The sequence below is a fragment of the Piliocolobus tephrosceles genome, chromosome 13 (assembly GCF_002776525.5).
Source record: "Piliocolobus tephrosceles isolate RC106 chromosome 13, ASM277652v3, whole genome shotgun sequence".
In the NCBI taxonomy this organism is placed as follows: Eukaryota; Metazoa; Chordata; class Mammalia; order Primates; family Cercopithecidae; genus Piliocolobus; species Piliocolobus tephrosceles.
Window position 1 is genome coordinate 60,349,856 of NC_045446.1, and position 14,786 is coordinate 60,364,641.

The 14,786-nt window shown below is 41.7% G+C and overlaps 1 protein-coding gene across 1 annotated transcript in view; it reads right to left on the bottom strand.

Annotated features, from left to right (window-relative positions):
* Nucleotides 1-14,545, bottom strand: part of TRIM34 (tripartite motif containing 34) — a 19,663-nt gene extending 5,118 nt beyond the window's left edge. The window contains exons 1-4 of the mRNA XM_023209621.3: nt 14,440-14,545; nt 6,773-7,272; nt 5,645-5,740; nt 4,675-4,905 (exon numbers count right to left, since the gene is read on the bottom strand). Coding sequence (XP_023065389.1) covers nt 4,675-4,905; nt 5,645-5,740; nt 6,773-7,195 — 750 coding nt within the window. The 5' untranslated portion in view covers nt 7,196-7,272; nt 14,440-14,545. The remainder of the gene's footprint in view (nt 1-4,674; nt 4,906-5,644; nt 5,741-6,772; nt 7,273-14,439) is intronic.
* Between the last annotated feature and the right edge of the window lie 241 nt (nt 14,546-14,786).

Genomic DNA, 14,786 nt, shown 5'->3' on the forward strand with positions numbered 1-14,786 from the left:
ATCTCCTGACCTCATGACCCACCCACCTCAGTCTCCCAAAGTGCTGGGATTATAGGTGTGAGCCACCGCACCCAGCCTCCAATCTTAATTTTAGCTCACATATAGGTGCTGTTTTTTGTCAGCCTTTACATATCTAATCATTGTCTTTTATCTATAATCATGTTTCTATAATACTGTGGCAGGTCAGGTTTGATCAGCAACCAGAACAATCAGTTTCCCTTATCCCTTTACTATAATTTTGATGAATGCATAAGTTAAACATTAAAGAATTGGAAAAGCTCGTGCCTGAGTACCAGGGCTGAAATGTGAAAACAAACCCTTTAAAGACCCTGCCTGGGTTTTCTCATACCCTAAAGTCTGATCGAATAATAAAAGCATTCTTACACATACACCTTGTACCAGGGCCCATTTAAGATTAAGAAACTTTCCAAGATTCTAGAGAAAACTCTCTAGACCTCAAACCCTAGTTAAAGAATAAAACACTCCTGCTTGTAGGTGCACTCCCACACGAAGGCATAGAGCTTAAAATGTATATAAGCTCCAGAAAAAAATCTTGTAACTCTGAGTTGGTCTGATAAGTTACTCCAACCTTCTCTCTGTAACCAGTTGAAAAAATAAATCCCCTTCTTTTCCAAGTCTGTCTTCCTCTCATTATTGGGCCATGAGAAAAAGCAGCTAGACTTCATTCTGTACAGGTACAATACTACATTCCACAAAGAAGAAAAAACGGGCACCAGTAACTAAGAATATCTAAAACATAAGCTATTCACCAACCATGTTTCCTTTCTTATGCCCTATTGTCAAAATGGTATCAATATTCACTCAGTCCCTGGCCCAGACACTAAAACATTTTATCAAGGCAGTCCATCCTTAACTTCTGTTAGTCATCTGCATTCCCCCATCATCACTATTATGGGTTAATTTGTTTTGAGCAAGATGTACCAATATATTTGGCCTTACTCTTTCATGACACCAGCTGCTGTACAACCAAATAAATGGGTTTGCTCTCTTTATTAGTATAGTTTTGTTGTTCAACAACTAAAATTGCCTTAACTGGGAAGAAAGTAAGGGTTGTGGCCAGAGAGGTATTACTTTAGTCACAGATGACTCTGGAAGCTCAAACCTCTGTCAAAATTCTGGCCTCTCTGTGCCTATTAATTCTCATTTCTTCCCTATATTTTGACTGTATTCTCAGATTTTAATTGATAGCAACTTGAATCTTTTTATTTGAATTATCTTCACTGGTATTATTTTCTGCTAAAAAGGACAACTTCTCTTCACTGTAATGACAGTACAGTTTTGTCACCCATAAGCATTCAGGCTTGGGTCAGATGCCCAACTTAAAATAACCACAGTAGCCGGGTGTGGTGGTTCACGCCTGTAGTCCCAGCACTTTGGGAGGCTGAGGCGGGTGGATCATGAGGTCAGGAGATTGAGACCATCCTGGCTAACACGGTGAAACCCCATCTCTACTAAAAATACAAAAAATTAGCCAGGCGTGGTGGCAGGCGCCTGTAGTCCCAGCTACTCAGGAGGCTGAGGCAGGAGAATGGCATGAACCCAGGAGGCGGAGCTTGCAGTGAGCAGAGATCGCGCCACTGCACTCCAGCCTAGGCGAGAAAGTGAGACTCTGTCTTAAAAAAAAAAAAAAAAAAAAAAAAAAAAAAAATTATCCCAGTGTGGCTGGTAGGGACGTAAGGATTGGATACACTGATTTACACATAATTAACTCATTCATCCTCGATAGTGCTGATTTTCTCAGGTCTAAACAAGTACAAGGATAGAAATAGACATGCTAGTCTTCCTTTCAAGAGTAATTCCAGGTGTTGTTACCAGAAAAACGGGGAATGGATATTGACAAGACAAAAATAATGAGTACCATGTAGCCCAAACCCTAGCATTGTGCAATAGACCCTGATAAGAAACCTGTACATGTGCCCCTGAATCTAAAATTTTAAAAAATCTGAAAAAAGTTTTTAAAATAATAACTATCATCTTCATTCCCTCATTTAGCTACCTACCATTCCATTCTTTCAAAAATAAAAATGGTCAAATATAATACAACTATTACAGAAAGCATTAAAAATCAAAGTATCTCTTTTATAAGGGAAATAACCTAAAATCTCATCTAACTTTTGCATCAATTTTCAAGTTTAGCATCTTTCTGTCTAGATCATTCTTCGGCAGTAAGTGTTGAATGTAGCTCTTATGCAAAGAACATCAGTCCCTCCAGCAAACAAACAATGGATATATGATAACACCATCCATCCCAATCACCATCATAAGAATCCATATAGAAAGAAAGCTGTTACAGGGACTCTCAGGAGACAGGACTGTGGAGGGGAAATACCACAAATACAACAGCATATATCTTAACATATTGAGAGGAATAGCCGAAGTCCCTACTCAGATAAAAGAATAAGTTCCTTAGTTTTCCATTTGCCATTCTTTGAAGCTAACATCTAGATGTGAAATGTTAATCCCACAGTATTTATAGTTTTTGCTCTACCAATAATTTTTAAATTCCAAGTGACCAAATAGCAACTAAGACTGACTTAAATGGGACAAATGCGTGGACAAATGACATAAACACTGTTCTTTTGTGAAGGTGGCGATTCAAAGGGTTGTGAAGAGCTTAAGGAAGAACCATAAAAAAGGGCCTATGGAACCTTTTTGCTTTTGTTTTTACTGAGATGTAGTTCAAATACCATAGGATTTGCCCTTTACAGTGCACAATTTAACAGGTTTTAATATATTCACAATGTAGTGCAACCATCGTTGCACAGTAAATCCAGATCATTTTCATCTCTACAAATAGAAATTGTACACTAATTAGCAATTACTTCCTATTAATTCTTCCCCAGAGCCCTGGCAACCACTAATCTAGTTTCTATATTATGGATTTGCTACTTACAGACTTTCATATAAATGGAATCATACAAAAAAGAACTTTGTGCTTGCCTGCTTTCATTTATAATGTTTTCAAGGTGCATCCATGTCATAGCATGTATTATTAATTCATTATTTTTCATAGCTAAACAATATTACATTGTTTGGATATAACACATTTTGCTTATTCATTCATCAGTTAAGGAGATTTGAGTTGTTTTTATTTTTGAACAATACTGCTGTGAACTTTCATATATAAGTTTATGCACAGATATATGTATTCAGTTCTTCCAGGTATATAGGTAGGAATGGAACGGCTAGGACACATGAGAACTCTCTTTACGTTTCTGAGCAACTGCCAAGCAGTTTTTCTAAGTAGCTTTACTATTTTACATCTCTACTAGCAACTCAAGAAGGTTTCAATTTCTTCACATCTTCCCCAACACTTGGTATTGTCCATCTTTTTTAATTATAGCCATACTAATGAGTGTAAAATATGTTCAGAAACTTCTGTTCCAGAGTAATCTTAAATTTAAACAAGAAAAGAAGACAAAAGGAAAAAGGAATTTTTAAAAAGCTGAGATATAAGCACCAGAGACAAAGGAAACAATTCAACAAATGAAAATCAGTTACTCTCCTGCTTCGTTCCAAATCTTAAAAAGGAAATATTTGGAAATTCAGCAAAGAAAGGAAAGCACTGTCTGTCTATATATTTGTCCATCTGTCTCCCCAAAAGGCTCAATATTCTATCACTTTATGTTTAAAAAAAATTGACAGGCCGGGCGTGGTGGCTCAAGCCTGTAATCCCAGCACTTTGGGAGGCCGAGACGGGCGGATCAAGAGGTCAGGAGATCGAGACCATCCTGGCTAACACGGTGAAACCCCGTCTCTACTAAAAAATACAAAAAAACTAGCCGGGCGAGGTGGCGGACGCCTGTAGTCCCAGCTACTCAGGAGGTTGAGGCAGGAGAATGGTGTAAACCCGGAAGGCAGAGCTTGCAGTGAGCTGAGATCCGGCCACTGCACTCCAGCCTGGGCCACAGAGCGAGACTCCGTCTCAAAAAAAAAAAAAAAAAAAAATTGACAGGGGGCTGGGCACGGTGGCTCAGGCCTGTAATCCCAGCACTTTGGGAGGCCGAGGTGGGCGGATCATGAGGTCAGGAGATCAATACCATACTGGCTAGCACGGTGAAACCCCATCTCTACTAAAAATACAAAAAAAGTTAGCCAGGCATGGTGGCGGGCACTTGTAGTCCCAGCTACTTGGGAGGCTAGGCAGGAGAATGGCATGAACCCAGGAGGCGGGGCTTGCAGTGAGTCAAGATCGTGCTACTGCACTCCAGCCTGGGCGACAGAGCAAGACTCCGCCTCAAAAAAAAAAAAAAAAAAAACTAACAGGGAACATTTACAATAACAAATAAGCATATTTTAAACTTAAATAGAACACAGTTCTTAAATGTGTATGCTCTTAAACCTGAAAATCCATGTGTTTACCTGTGACTAATCCAAGTAAAGAGAAGTCTGGTGAATGCCCGACACTAGATCACATATAACAGGGGCCTAGAGACTATAACTAGATATCATGGATCTTCTCTGCAAGGTAAAATGTATTCCCTTATTTCATAAATTAATAAAAATGTCTTTCATGTCCATGACATCTAGAATGGATGACAAGGCAGCACCGCAAGGCCAAAGAAACCCCTTAGTGTCACCGCCAGCATGAGAACGCAAGGACACAGAAGGGAACTGTGTTCCCAGAATCTCAGATTGAGTGAACCTTCTTACCTGTAGCAGCTCCATTGCTGACCACTGACTCCGACACTCCACATCTGAGATTAGCTCTCTCACCAACTGCTTCTGCTGAACTAGCTCATCCTCAGCCTCTGCAAACTTATCCAGCCTCTTCTTTTCCTCTTCTTCCAATCTTTGCAGCTCTCTCTGCTCCTCACTATTTAGGATGCTTCTAAGCTGATCAAATTCTGTTTGTATCCTTTGTCTCTCAGTTTGTACCTGATACTGCAAGGATGGACAAGAGAGAGATGTAATAAGTTTGTCAGGCTAAGGGCCTATTGTGCAAGGGATTAGGAGCCAGTAGGGAAATACACACACACACAGACACATATGTGTGTGTCTATTTATATTATCTGTATATCTGTGTGTGTATATATATATATATATACCTATATTATCTATATATAGATATGTTTTTTTTTTTTTTCAGGGAGTTCAAATCAGCAAGGAGTAGAAGCAATAGAGGTATTTAGAGGGAAGCTATTTTTTCCTACTATTTTCCTTTCAGTACTTGCCAAAACAATGACCTCAAACTGTCTTATCTAGGCTAACCCTCAGACAAAATGTAAAACATAAGGCTTAGCTTCTAGACCACTTTCCTGGATATTCATGACTGCCTGCCTTACCACACTCCTAAAATTTGAAGCTTGAGGAAAACTGTAGTCCTTTATATAGTGTATTCCACCAGAAGTAGTAGAGCCTCATAGGAAAAGAGCAATGGAACACAGTATTTGCTAGCCTTCCTCATCATAGAGTCCATCTTTGTGCTTAGTTCCAGTATGTGTGTGTAATTGTAACATGTCCACTTTCTAGCCTCCACCCCCAACAGGGACAGGATAGAGAAGAGAACTAATCAAATGGCTTCAGGACTTATGCAATGTCAAGGAATAAAAGGATGAGGCCTCCTCGGATTAAGGTCCTGTCAAGATTCCTGTCTCAGAAATCCTTCAGAATCTCCTCTTGCCTTCCAGGAAGTTTTCTCTTCTCTGATGTCAGCTTCTAGCTTCTCAGCTTCCTGTTCCTCCTTCTTCAGCCTCTTGAGGACTGCCTGGAGTTTCTCCTATGAGAAGGGAATCACACTAGAGTCAAGCTATAAGCTTTCTCAGTATTTGGATAGAGGACAACAGAGAAAAAATCAAGTTGATCCCAGAAAAAAAGCAATTTACAGAAACTGTGAAGCTGGTGATTAGAATCTATGACATGGGGAAAAATTTGAGGAGATGAATGTATTGTTTATTCATTGTGATGAAAATCAATACCCCTCAAGAGGAGTAGCCTGATTCTCTCTTTCCTTAGAGTAAGTATTTACCCTGCAGAAGGGAAAGTCCTTTCCTCTTATCAATGCTCTTTCCTCGTTCAATCCACAATGTTCCTGAGCAATTATCCTGCTTAGAGAAGCAAGAGAGCTAACTTAGGAAGGAATTTATCACCTATACAATGAAAAAGGAAAAAACAAAACAAAAATCTCTCACTCTTGGCTAAGAGACTGTACTCTAGGATCATCTGTTATGTAAATCAAAGGAATACGCAGGAATGTACCCCAGGCATTGGAAGCTGAGCACAGGGTGAAAGATATACATGGAGATGATCAAGGGACTCAGAATTATGGTTCCACAAGGGGTAAAGAAGGATGAAAAGGGCTGGCTCCTTTTTCTGACTTAGTCTGCCTGCACCCAGGTGATTAAAAACCTTTATTGCTCACAAAAAAAAAAAAAAAAAAAGGCTGGGCGCAGTGGCTTATGCCTGTAATCCCAGCACTTTGGGAGGCCGAGATGGGTGGATTGTGAAATTAGGAGTTTAAGACCAGCCTGGCCAAGATGGTGAAACGCCATCTCTACTAAAAAAAAAAAAAAAAAAAATTGCTCGGCGCGGTGGCAGGTGCCTATAATCCTAACTGCTCGGGAGGCTGAGGCAGAAGAATCTCTTGAACTTGGAGGGCAGAGGTTGCAGTGAGTAGAGATCACATCATTGCACTCCAGCCTGGGTGACACAGTGAGACTCCGTCTCAATAACAAAAAAAAGAAGGATGAAAGGGTGAGACTTTCCACCAACTACCATCTTCTGCCCCAACTCCCTCCATCTAGGGCCCTACCTGACATTCCTTGAATACTTCCTCCATGAGGACTGTGTGGTGACCACGGTGCTCCTGAGACCGCTCACAAAGCCAACAAATGACTTTCCTGTCCTCCTTACAGAAGAGTAGGAGTTTCTCTCCATGATGACCACAGAGATCTCTCTTCTTCCCATTGTCTGAGCTCAACTTGACCTCCTTGAGTCTCTCCACTATGTTGGTCAGATGCTGATTAGCTTGTAGGTTTTCAAATGAGTAACTGGTACCACACACAGGACAGCTGCTTTTTCCTCCCGGGCTGGTCACTGCCTCCTTGTTGCTCACAGTGATGCAGGCTCGGCAGAGGCTGTGGCCACAGCCTAGACTCAAGGGTTCTGTCAACAGCTCCAGGCAGATGGGACAAGTGACCTCCTCTTGCACGTTAAGCAAGATTTTTGAAGCCATTGCACTGCTTCCCTGGCTTCTTCCGGTCCTAACTCCTGAGGCTCTCCTCTCTCTTCTGGTTAAAGACCCCTGGATGGCTGAGAAGATTGAAAGGGGATGGTATAAGAATGGTACAAATAAAAAGCATTCTAATTGCGCACACATCAAAGACTGGCCAAGACTGCAACATTAAAGAACAAAGATGAGGAAGACAAACCAACAATGGCTGAAAGTGGTCTGGGCAAGCTGTTAATGCCTCAAGGCTTTTGCACTTATTTATTACTCAGCCTAGATACCCTCCTGTTGCTATTTGCATAACTTTCGTTTATACATTTTTCAACTTTCTCCTTACATGTCCCTTCACAGAAGGGCCTGATAAGACAAACTTAACTACAGCACAACCACAAACTCATCATTCAGTGTACATTTGCCATCTTTCTCTTATTATCACTATCTATTTTTAAATGTTTATGTCTTCTTTCTAAAATATAATCTACACATAGATTAGGCACTTTTGTTTTTTTACTGCTATAGCCTCAGTGTTTAGAACACAGAGAAGCACAATGTTTGATAAATATATAAAAAAAAATCCCTGTCTCTCCATAGACGACTAAACCTTTATCAGTGTTTCATTTTTCTTTCCCATTATTCGGAAATTCTTCAATAGCTGAACTTTGGAACCCCAGATGTGGTTTCCAGTGAAGAAGTGCTCACCTTCTAACACATCCACCCACACAAAATCCTCCCATGCCCTCACACACTTTCCAGAGATACTCACAGAAACAGCAATGACCATAATCACTTTGGCCTATTTGTTCCTCCTTCAAAAATTCTTGAGAAATAAGAGTACTCCCTTTCTTCAGATGAATAAATAAAATTAAATTACTTACAAAGATCATCCAATTCAATAGGTAGAATTGGAGTGACCATAATATCTTCAGAGGTCTCCATGCTACTCCACTTATTTAAACAAAGAAAAGCAGAGGTAAAGCCTGAAAGAAGTAGATTGGGATCCAGTGTTATGAGAGTGTAGAAATGGAGGAAACCACATAAGCTGGGAATTTCTAGGGGGTCTTGTGTTTATGGATGGTAGGATTTCATCTTGGCATGAAGGATGTTATAGAGGTTGATAGGAACCCAAAGGTGTGTATTTGTTGGGGGAGAGGGTGTAACCAGCTGAATTACACATAGATCACAGATTCATACCAATGTCAGATCATTGAGGAATAGAAATACCAAGGCTGTTGAGAGAGATGTCCCAATATATAAGGGGAGACTACATTTAGGAGCAATGAAGTTCTGTCTGTGTTAAATCCACATCCACTAATTGAATGCCAATTATTCCTGTGTTTATTTTGGAAATTCTCACTGAAGACATATTATCTTCTGTGATTAAAATCTAGGAAATGGATTAAAATTCAAAGTTGAGTATGAACAGATGGTATTAGCCAGAATAAAGTAAACAGTCACCTAAATAAGATAGAAGTTAATTATATAATCATTCATAAAGTGTAAAATAGTAAAAATTATACCTATGAAGGTGTAAAAAACACCATCATAGAGAGGTATAGGTTTTTAGAAAATCAAATAATTTGCTAAGTAGAGAACTATCCAAGATATCTTGCTGGATAAGTAAGAGTTTAATGAAAGCTGAATAATGAGAAAGGAATACAGAATGAGAAAGAAAACAAATATTTTAGGTAGAAGGAATTATGTAAGTGAATGCCCCGTTCATGGAGGACGTAGCATCATAACATCTTCGAAAGTTTTTAAATGTGTGGTTGGTATGCAAAAAGCCCTAGGCCTTGGCATCACATGAGCCTAGAGGAACCTGGATATGTGACACTTCCTAAATGAAGTAAAAGTGACAGTCTCTTTCCAGTGAATAGGAGGTGAGGGCAGGGATGGGAGGATGCAGGACAAGTTAACAGAGGAAATAGAGAGAAGCAGATGAGGGTGGGAAATAGGGTGAGGTAAAGGAAATAAGATTGGAAGTCAGACTAGACATGTGGGGTAAAAAAGGGATATCATTAGGCTTAAGTCCTTCCTTCCTATAAAAAAGACATCCCCATCACCATCCCCTGGTATATTATTTCATTTTTATTTTTCTGGTAACCACAGACCTCATCTTCCGTAAGAGGGCTGAGACTCTTGTAACAAAATATTCTCTGTAGGGCTCTGGAAGCTATGTTCATGGTCTTTACAAGGGAATCAGTCTGTTGATGTAAGATTTATCTAAGCTACGTTAGTTTCACACACATCCACATGGTCTTGTACCAATGTAAGAATCCTCACTGAGGCCGGGCGCGGTGGCTCATACCTGTAATCCCAGCACCTTGGGAGGCTGAGGCTGGCAGATCACGAGGTCAGGAGATATAGACCATCCTGGCTAACAAGGTGAAACCCCATCTCTACTAAAAATACAAAAATTAGCCAGGCATGGTGGTGGGCACCTGTAGTCCCAGCTACTCGGGAGGCTGAGGCAGGAGAATGGCGTGAACAGGGGAGGCAGAGCTTGCAGTGAGCCGAGATGGCGCCACTGCACTCCAGCCTAGGCAACAGAGCGAGACCCTGTCAAGAAAAAAAAAAAAAAAATCCTCACTGAGAGCTTACCTGAAGCAGCCCTGCCTGCATGCTATATCTCCTGTCCTGTATTCCCCCTGTGGAGTTAAGCTGCATGAGTGCAAATGGCAAAAGAAACCTGCAATTATTGCTTGTGGTCAGCCAGAGGGTGCACCACAGAGTAGTGGCATGATGATACAATGCCAATTCTCAGAACCTGAGGTCAGTTTAGACAAGAAACTGTGAGGCAAAAGGAAAAAAGGGTGGCTCTCAGTAGGCAGTAAGTAACATTTTGATACTTGTTCTAGTAGATAGAATTATACTCTCCACAAAAATATGTTTGCTTGTATGAATATGACCTTATTTGAAAACTACATCTTTGCAGGTGTAATCAAGTTAAGATGAGGTCATACTGGATAAAGACAGGCCCTAAATTTAAAGATCTGTGTTTTTTTCTTTTTTTGAGATGGAGTTTCGCTCTGTCGCCCAGGCTGGAGTACAATGGTGCAACCTTGGCTCACTACAACCCCCGCCTCCTAGGTTCAAGCGATTCTCCTGCCTCAGTCTCCTGAGTAGCTGGGATTACAGGCATATGCCACCACGCCCAGCTAAGTTTTATATTTTTAGTAGAGATGGGGTTTCACCATGTTGGCCAGGCTGGTCTCAATCTCCTGACCTCAGGTGATCCACCTGCTTCAGCCTCCCAAAGTGCTGGGATTACAGGCATGAGCCACTGCACCCGGCCTTGACCTGTGTTTTTATAAGAGGAGAGGACATACAAACACACAGGAAAGAAAGCCATGTGACAATAGAGACAGAGACGGAAGTAGCACAGATATAAGCCAAAGAATGCCAAGGTTTGCTAGAAACCACGAGAAGCTAGGGGAGAGGAATAGAACCCATTTTCACATAGAGCCTTCTGAAGAAAATCAAGTTTGCCACCATCTTGGTTTTGGACTTCTGGACTCCTGAGCTGTGATATAGATTCCTGTTGTTTTAAGTCATCTAGTTTGTGATAATTGGTTACACCAGTGCTAGGAAACTAATGTAATTGAACAGGTTTGATAGTGAAAGAAAGATCTGTGATGTGTGACAACCTAGGAATCTTTCCTACGCTTGGCAAAAGGATGGGGTACGATAAAAAGCTATATGGAGATAAATCTAGGCCTCGAGACCTGTCTATTCCTCTAACCATCCATCAAAAGACCTTAAGGAGGAAAAAAGGCTGAAAGTAGGCTGGTGAATGTCATCCAGCCAATGGTACAGATACTAAAAATCATACCAAAGAGATATACTGGTAGCGCCTGGCTGCAATGACCATTGGTCAGACCAGGATCTGATGACTAGTAAGACCAGGAGTTTACATGATATGACAATATTCACCCCTGTTTATGGCTAAAGCTATGAGCCAACCACAGATGTGGGGTTCTTTGTTATCTTTTATTCCAATCAGTATCCAACCAATAGTTAGAAATACTGGGGGACTCCAGGAGAGGAAGCAGTAGAACATGCATTCTGCCACGGGCTGTGACTTCATGTTCACAGTGAGGCTGCATGTTGATGCCAAAGCTGCTGCCACCATAATAACAAAAGAATAAGAAAAGTGCAGAGGACCAGGGTTCCACGTGTGAGAAATGACCCCACCACTTCCCAATGTGGCTCAAGCCCAGCAGCAGTCAGGGAGGTAGAGAAGGGAACATGAGTGCCATGGGCCTGACAGAACTCCCAGGTTACCTGGTTACCATAGCTGCCAGGTGATTGTACCCTTCTTTTGAGTCTTCTCCTAACATCTGGACTCCTAACATCTGGATATGATAATGCAAACTTTAAGTCTCTTTGCAGGTAGATAGTAAAATTAGAGTATGTCTAAGAGTGACTTTTAGGGGAGGATGTCTTTTGAAGTTTCTAGACAATATCCTAGACACTTCTTCTGGTTCCTTGGTCAGAAACTGCCAGTAAGGAAAGTAGAGCCTGTTTTGACATCCAGAGGCCTGGAGAGCTCAGAAACATCGTAACATCTCCTCCCCATTCCTCGATGTACTGAGTTCTTGCTTCAGCTACTCCTTAGAGTCCAGGGCTCAATCTATACCACATTAGTGACTCTCTCCCCAAGAGCTGTAGTGTTCTGGTCAATATATTTCCCAAAAGTTTTTTTTTTTTTTTTTTTAACATAGAATCATTTTCATTAAGCAACCCCTAATCTTGTCTTTTTCTGTCTGTTACCTCATGAGAATATGCTAAAAGAGTTTTTTTTTTTTTTCAAATTAGTTCCAACCACCTCAACTGCCACCACTCCGGTAGAAACCACCTGAATTCAGGAAATTGTTCTTCAACTAGTCTTGCTGATACTATCATTGCCCTTCCTTTTTTTTTTTTTTTTTTTGAGACAGAGTTTTTAGCCAGGTTGTAGTGTGGTGGCGTGATCTTGGCTCACTGCAACCTCTGCCTGCTGGGTTCAAATGATTCTCTTGCCTCAGCCTCCCGAGCAGCTGGGATTACAGGTGCCTGCTACCACGCCTGGCTAATTTTTGTATGTTTAGTAGAGACAGAATTTCACCATCTTGGCCAGGGTGGTCTCAAACTCATGATCCACCTTAAGTGATCCACCTGCCTTGGCCTCCCACAGTGCTAGGATTATAGGCATGAGTTACTGTGCCCAGCCATGACTGCCCTTCTTCACTCTGCTCTCATCTCTGTTCTTACATCAGTAAACAGAGTGATCACCTTAAAGCAGATGTCAATCATGTCACTCTTCTTTTCAAACCCATGCTATCCAGAGTGAGGCCAGACTTCATAATGGTCCAGTTAGGTCCACATCGCACATCCCTTCCCACTGCCTCAATCCTCAGAGCTCATCTTTTTTTTTTTTTTTTTTTTTTGAGACAGAGTCTCACTCTTGTTCCCCAGGCTGGAAGACTGGAGTGTAATGGCAAGATCTCGGCAACCTCTACCTCCTGGCTTCAAGCGATTCTCCTACCTCAGCCTCCCAAGTAGCTGGGACTACAGGCATCCACCACCATGCCCAGCTAATTTTTGCATTTTTTTAGTAGAGACAGGGTTTCACCACGTTGGCCAGGCTGGTTTTGAACTCCTGATCTCTGGTGATCCTCCCGCCTTGTCCTCCCAAAGTGCTGGGATTACAAGCATGAGCCACCACTTCTGGCCAGAGCTCACCTTTTATTACTCTCCCTGCACACTCCCATCTCAACCTTCCGTATCCACACTGTTCTCCTTTTAAGCGCAGGGAAAAACCGTTAAAGACTTTAGATTCTGAATAGAATTCTTAAGATTCTATTCAAAAGTGTTCTTCTTACAATGAAAACTATTTAAAACTTTCATAAAAACTATTTAAAGTTGCAAGGCCTTTATGAGGTCTTTACAGAGTCCTTACCCTAATTTAACTTCTTACAGATGTTACTCCATTGTATTAGTTATCTTCTTGTGTACTCTATCATTCATTGATATGGTCTATGATTGCTGTCTAATTAGAATGTAGGCTTCCACATATATTTCATATTTACTGAATGCTGAATGGATGCTAATTGCACATTTTTACATCAGCAGCAGCCTCCTTTATAATCAATATTATCCCATATATTGGGCCTCGTGCCTGACTAGACGCCTCTGGGAGACAGTCAGTATGTAGGCAGACATGGATTCTACCCAGGAGGATGGCAGTTTCAGTGAACTCTGAGGGGTGAGAGCAGAGGCCAGAATGGCATGTGTCGGAATATCTGTGACATATCAATCAAGGTGCAAATTGCTCACAAGTGAGCTTAAGATAGGACATACTGTATGTCAAATTCTTAACAAGAAGATTAAATCTGTGGGCTCCTTCTGAGCCCACAATAAACAACTTCTGTTAAGTAGTTGTGAGCAAAGAAAAGCAATAAGAAATTGAGGTTATAAATCAATGCAAAGGTGTGTCTAAGAGGAAGAATGATGAGGAACAAGTTCTGAGACAGGTGAAGACGCTGGTGGCACATGGGTTACTGAAGTAAAAGTAAACAGTATGTTCAGGGATGTGCAAAGAGAGCCCTGAGATGACCTGCAGAAAGACACAGGGTAAAAGGAAACAGAGCAGTGTGCAGCAGTCAGATCACTCAACCTGCTCTAGTCAGGCAGGCCAAGGACTAAGAATACCTGAGGATGGCCTCAGAAAGCCGCTTAGTGGTTGCCAGGAGGGCAGCGAAAGAACCTGCTTCAATATTCCCACTGGTCATGCCCCCATGGCTCCATTCTATCTGATGCCGCATACTAGGAGCTAAGCCCTGCACACACTTGGAAAACAGAGACCTCCTCTCACCAACTTCTCTTTTGAGGAGGGAGGAGGTGGAAAATAAGAGACCTTCTGTTCATCTCTTTAAGAGAGAGAGAGAGAGAATTCAGTTTCCTTTGCAAGGTAGAAAATCAAAATTATACAATAGGAAGGGAATGGAACTGGATTCAGCCTGGAGAAAAAAAAGACACTCCAGAAAACAAAGGCGGCCTTCTGCCTCTTTAACACTGCTTTCAAGGCTGTCCCTCCCCAGACTCTAGGCTGCTATCAGTGCGCACTCAAAGCAGGAAGCCTGCAAGCCAGCCTTTGCTCCCGACAGCGCAGGGCAGCCTTGGGGCCATAAATCAAATTCTCCTAACTTCATTGAGAACTTTTCTCCTGGAGTCTCATACCCTCTACCCCCCCAACAAACCTCACCACACACCTTCAGACCAACAGAAATCTCGGCTCCTGGTTGAAGAGGTGAAGAAAAGCCAGGGTGGGTGTGGTCAGGATTCATTCAACAAATGAGGTTCCTCTGTGTGAAGAAGTCCCTCCCTCCTGAGGAGGAACTGCCTGAGAAATGAAAGTGAAATTTTTGGGGCTGTCAGGAGGAGAAAAGTGGAAGGAGCGTCCAGGTGAAATGAACTGTGCAGTCCTTTAGAGCCGCTGGACAGAAGGTAATGCTCTTTTTATTTTTTTATTTTTTTATTTTTTTGAGACGGAGTCTCGCTCTGTCGCCCGGGCTGGAGTGCAGTGGCCGGATCTCAGCTCACTGCAAGCTCCGCCTCC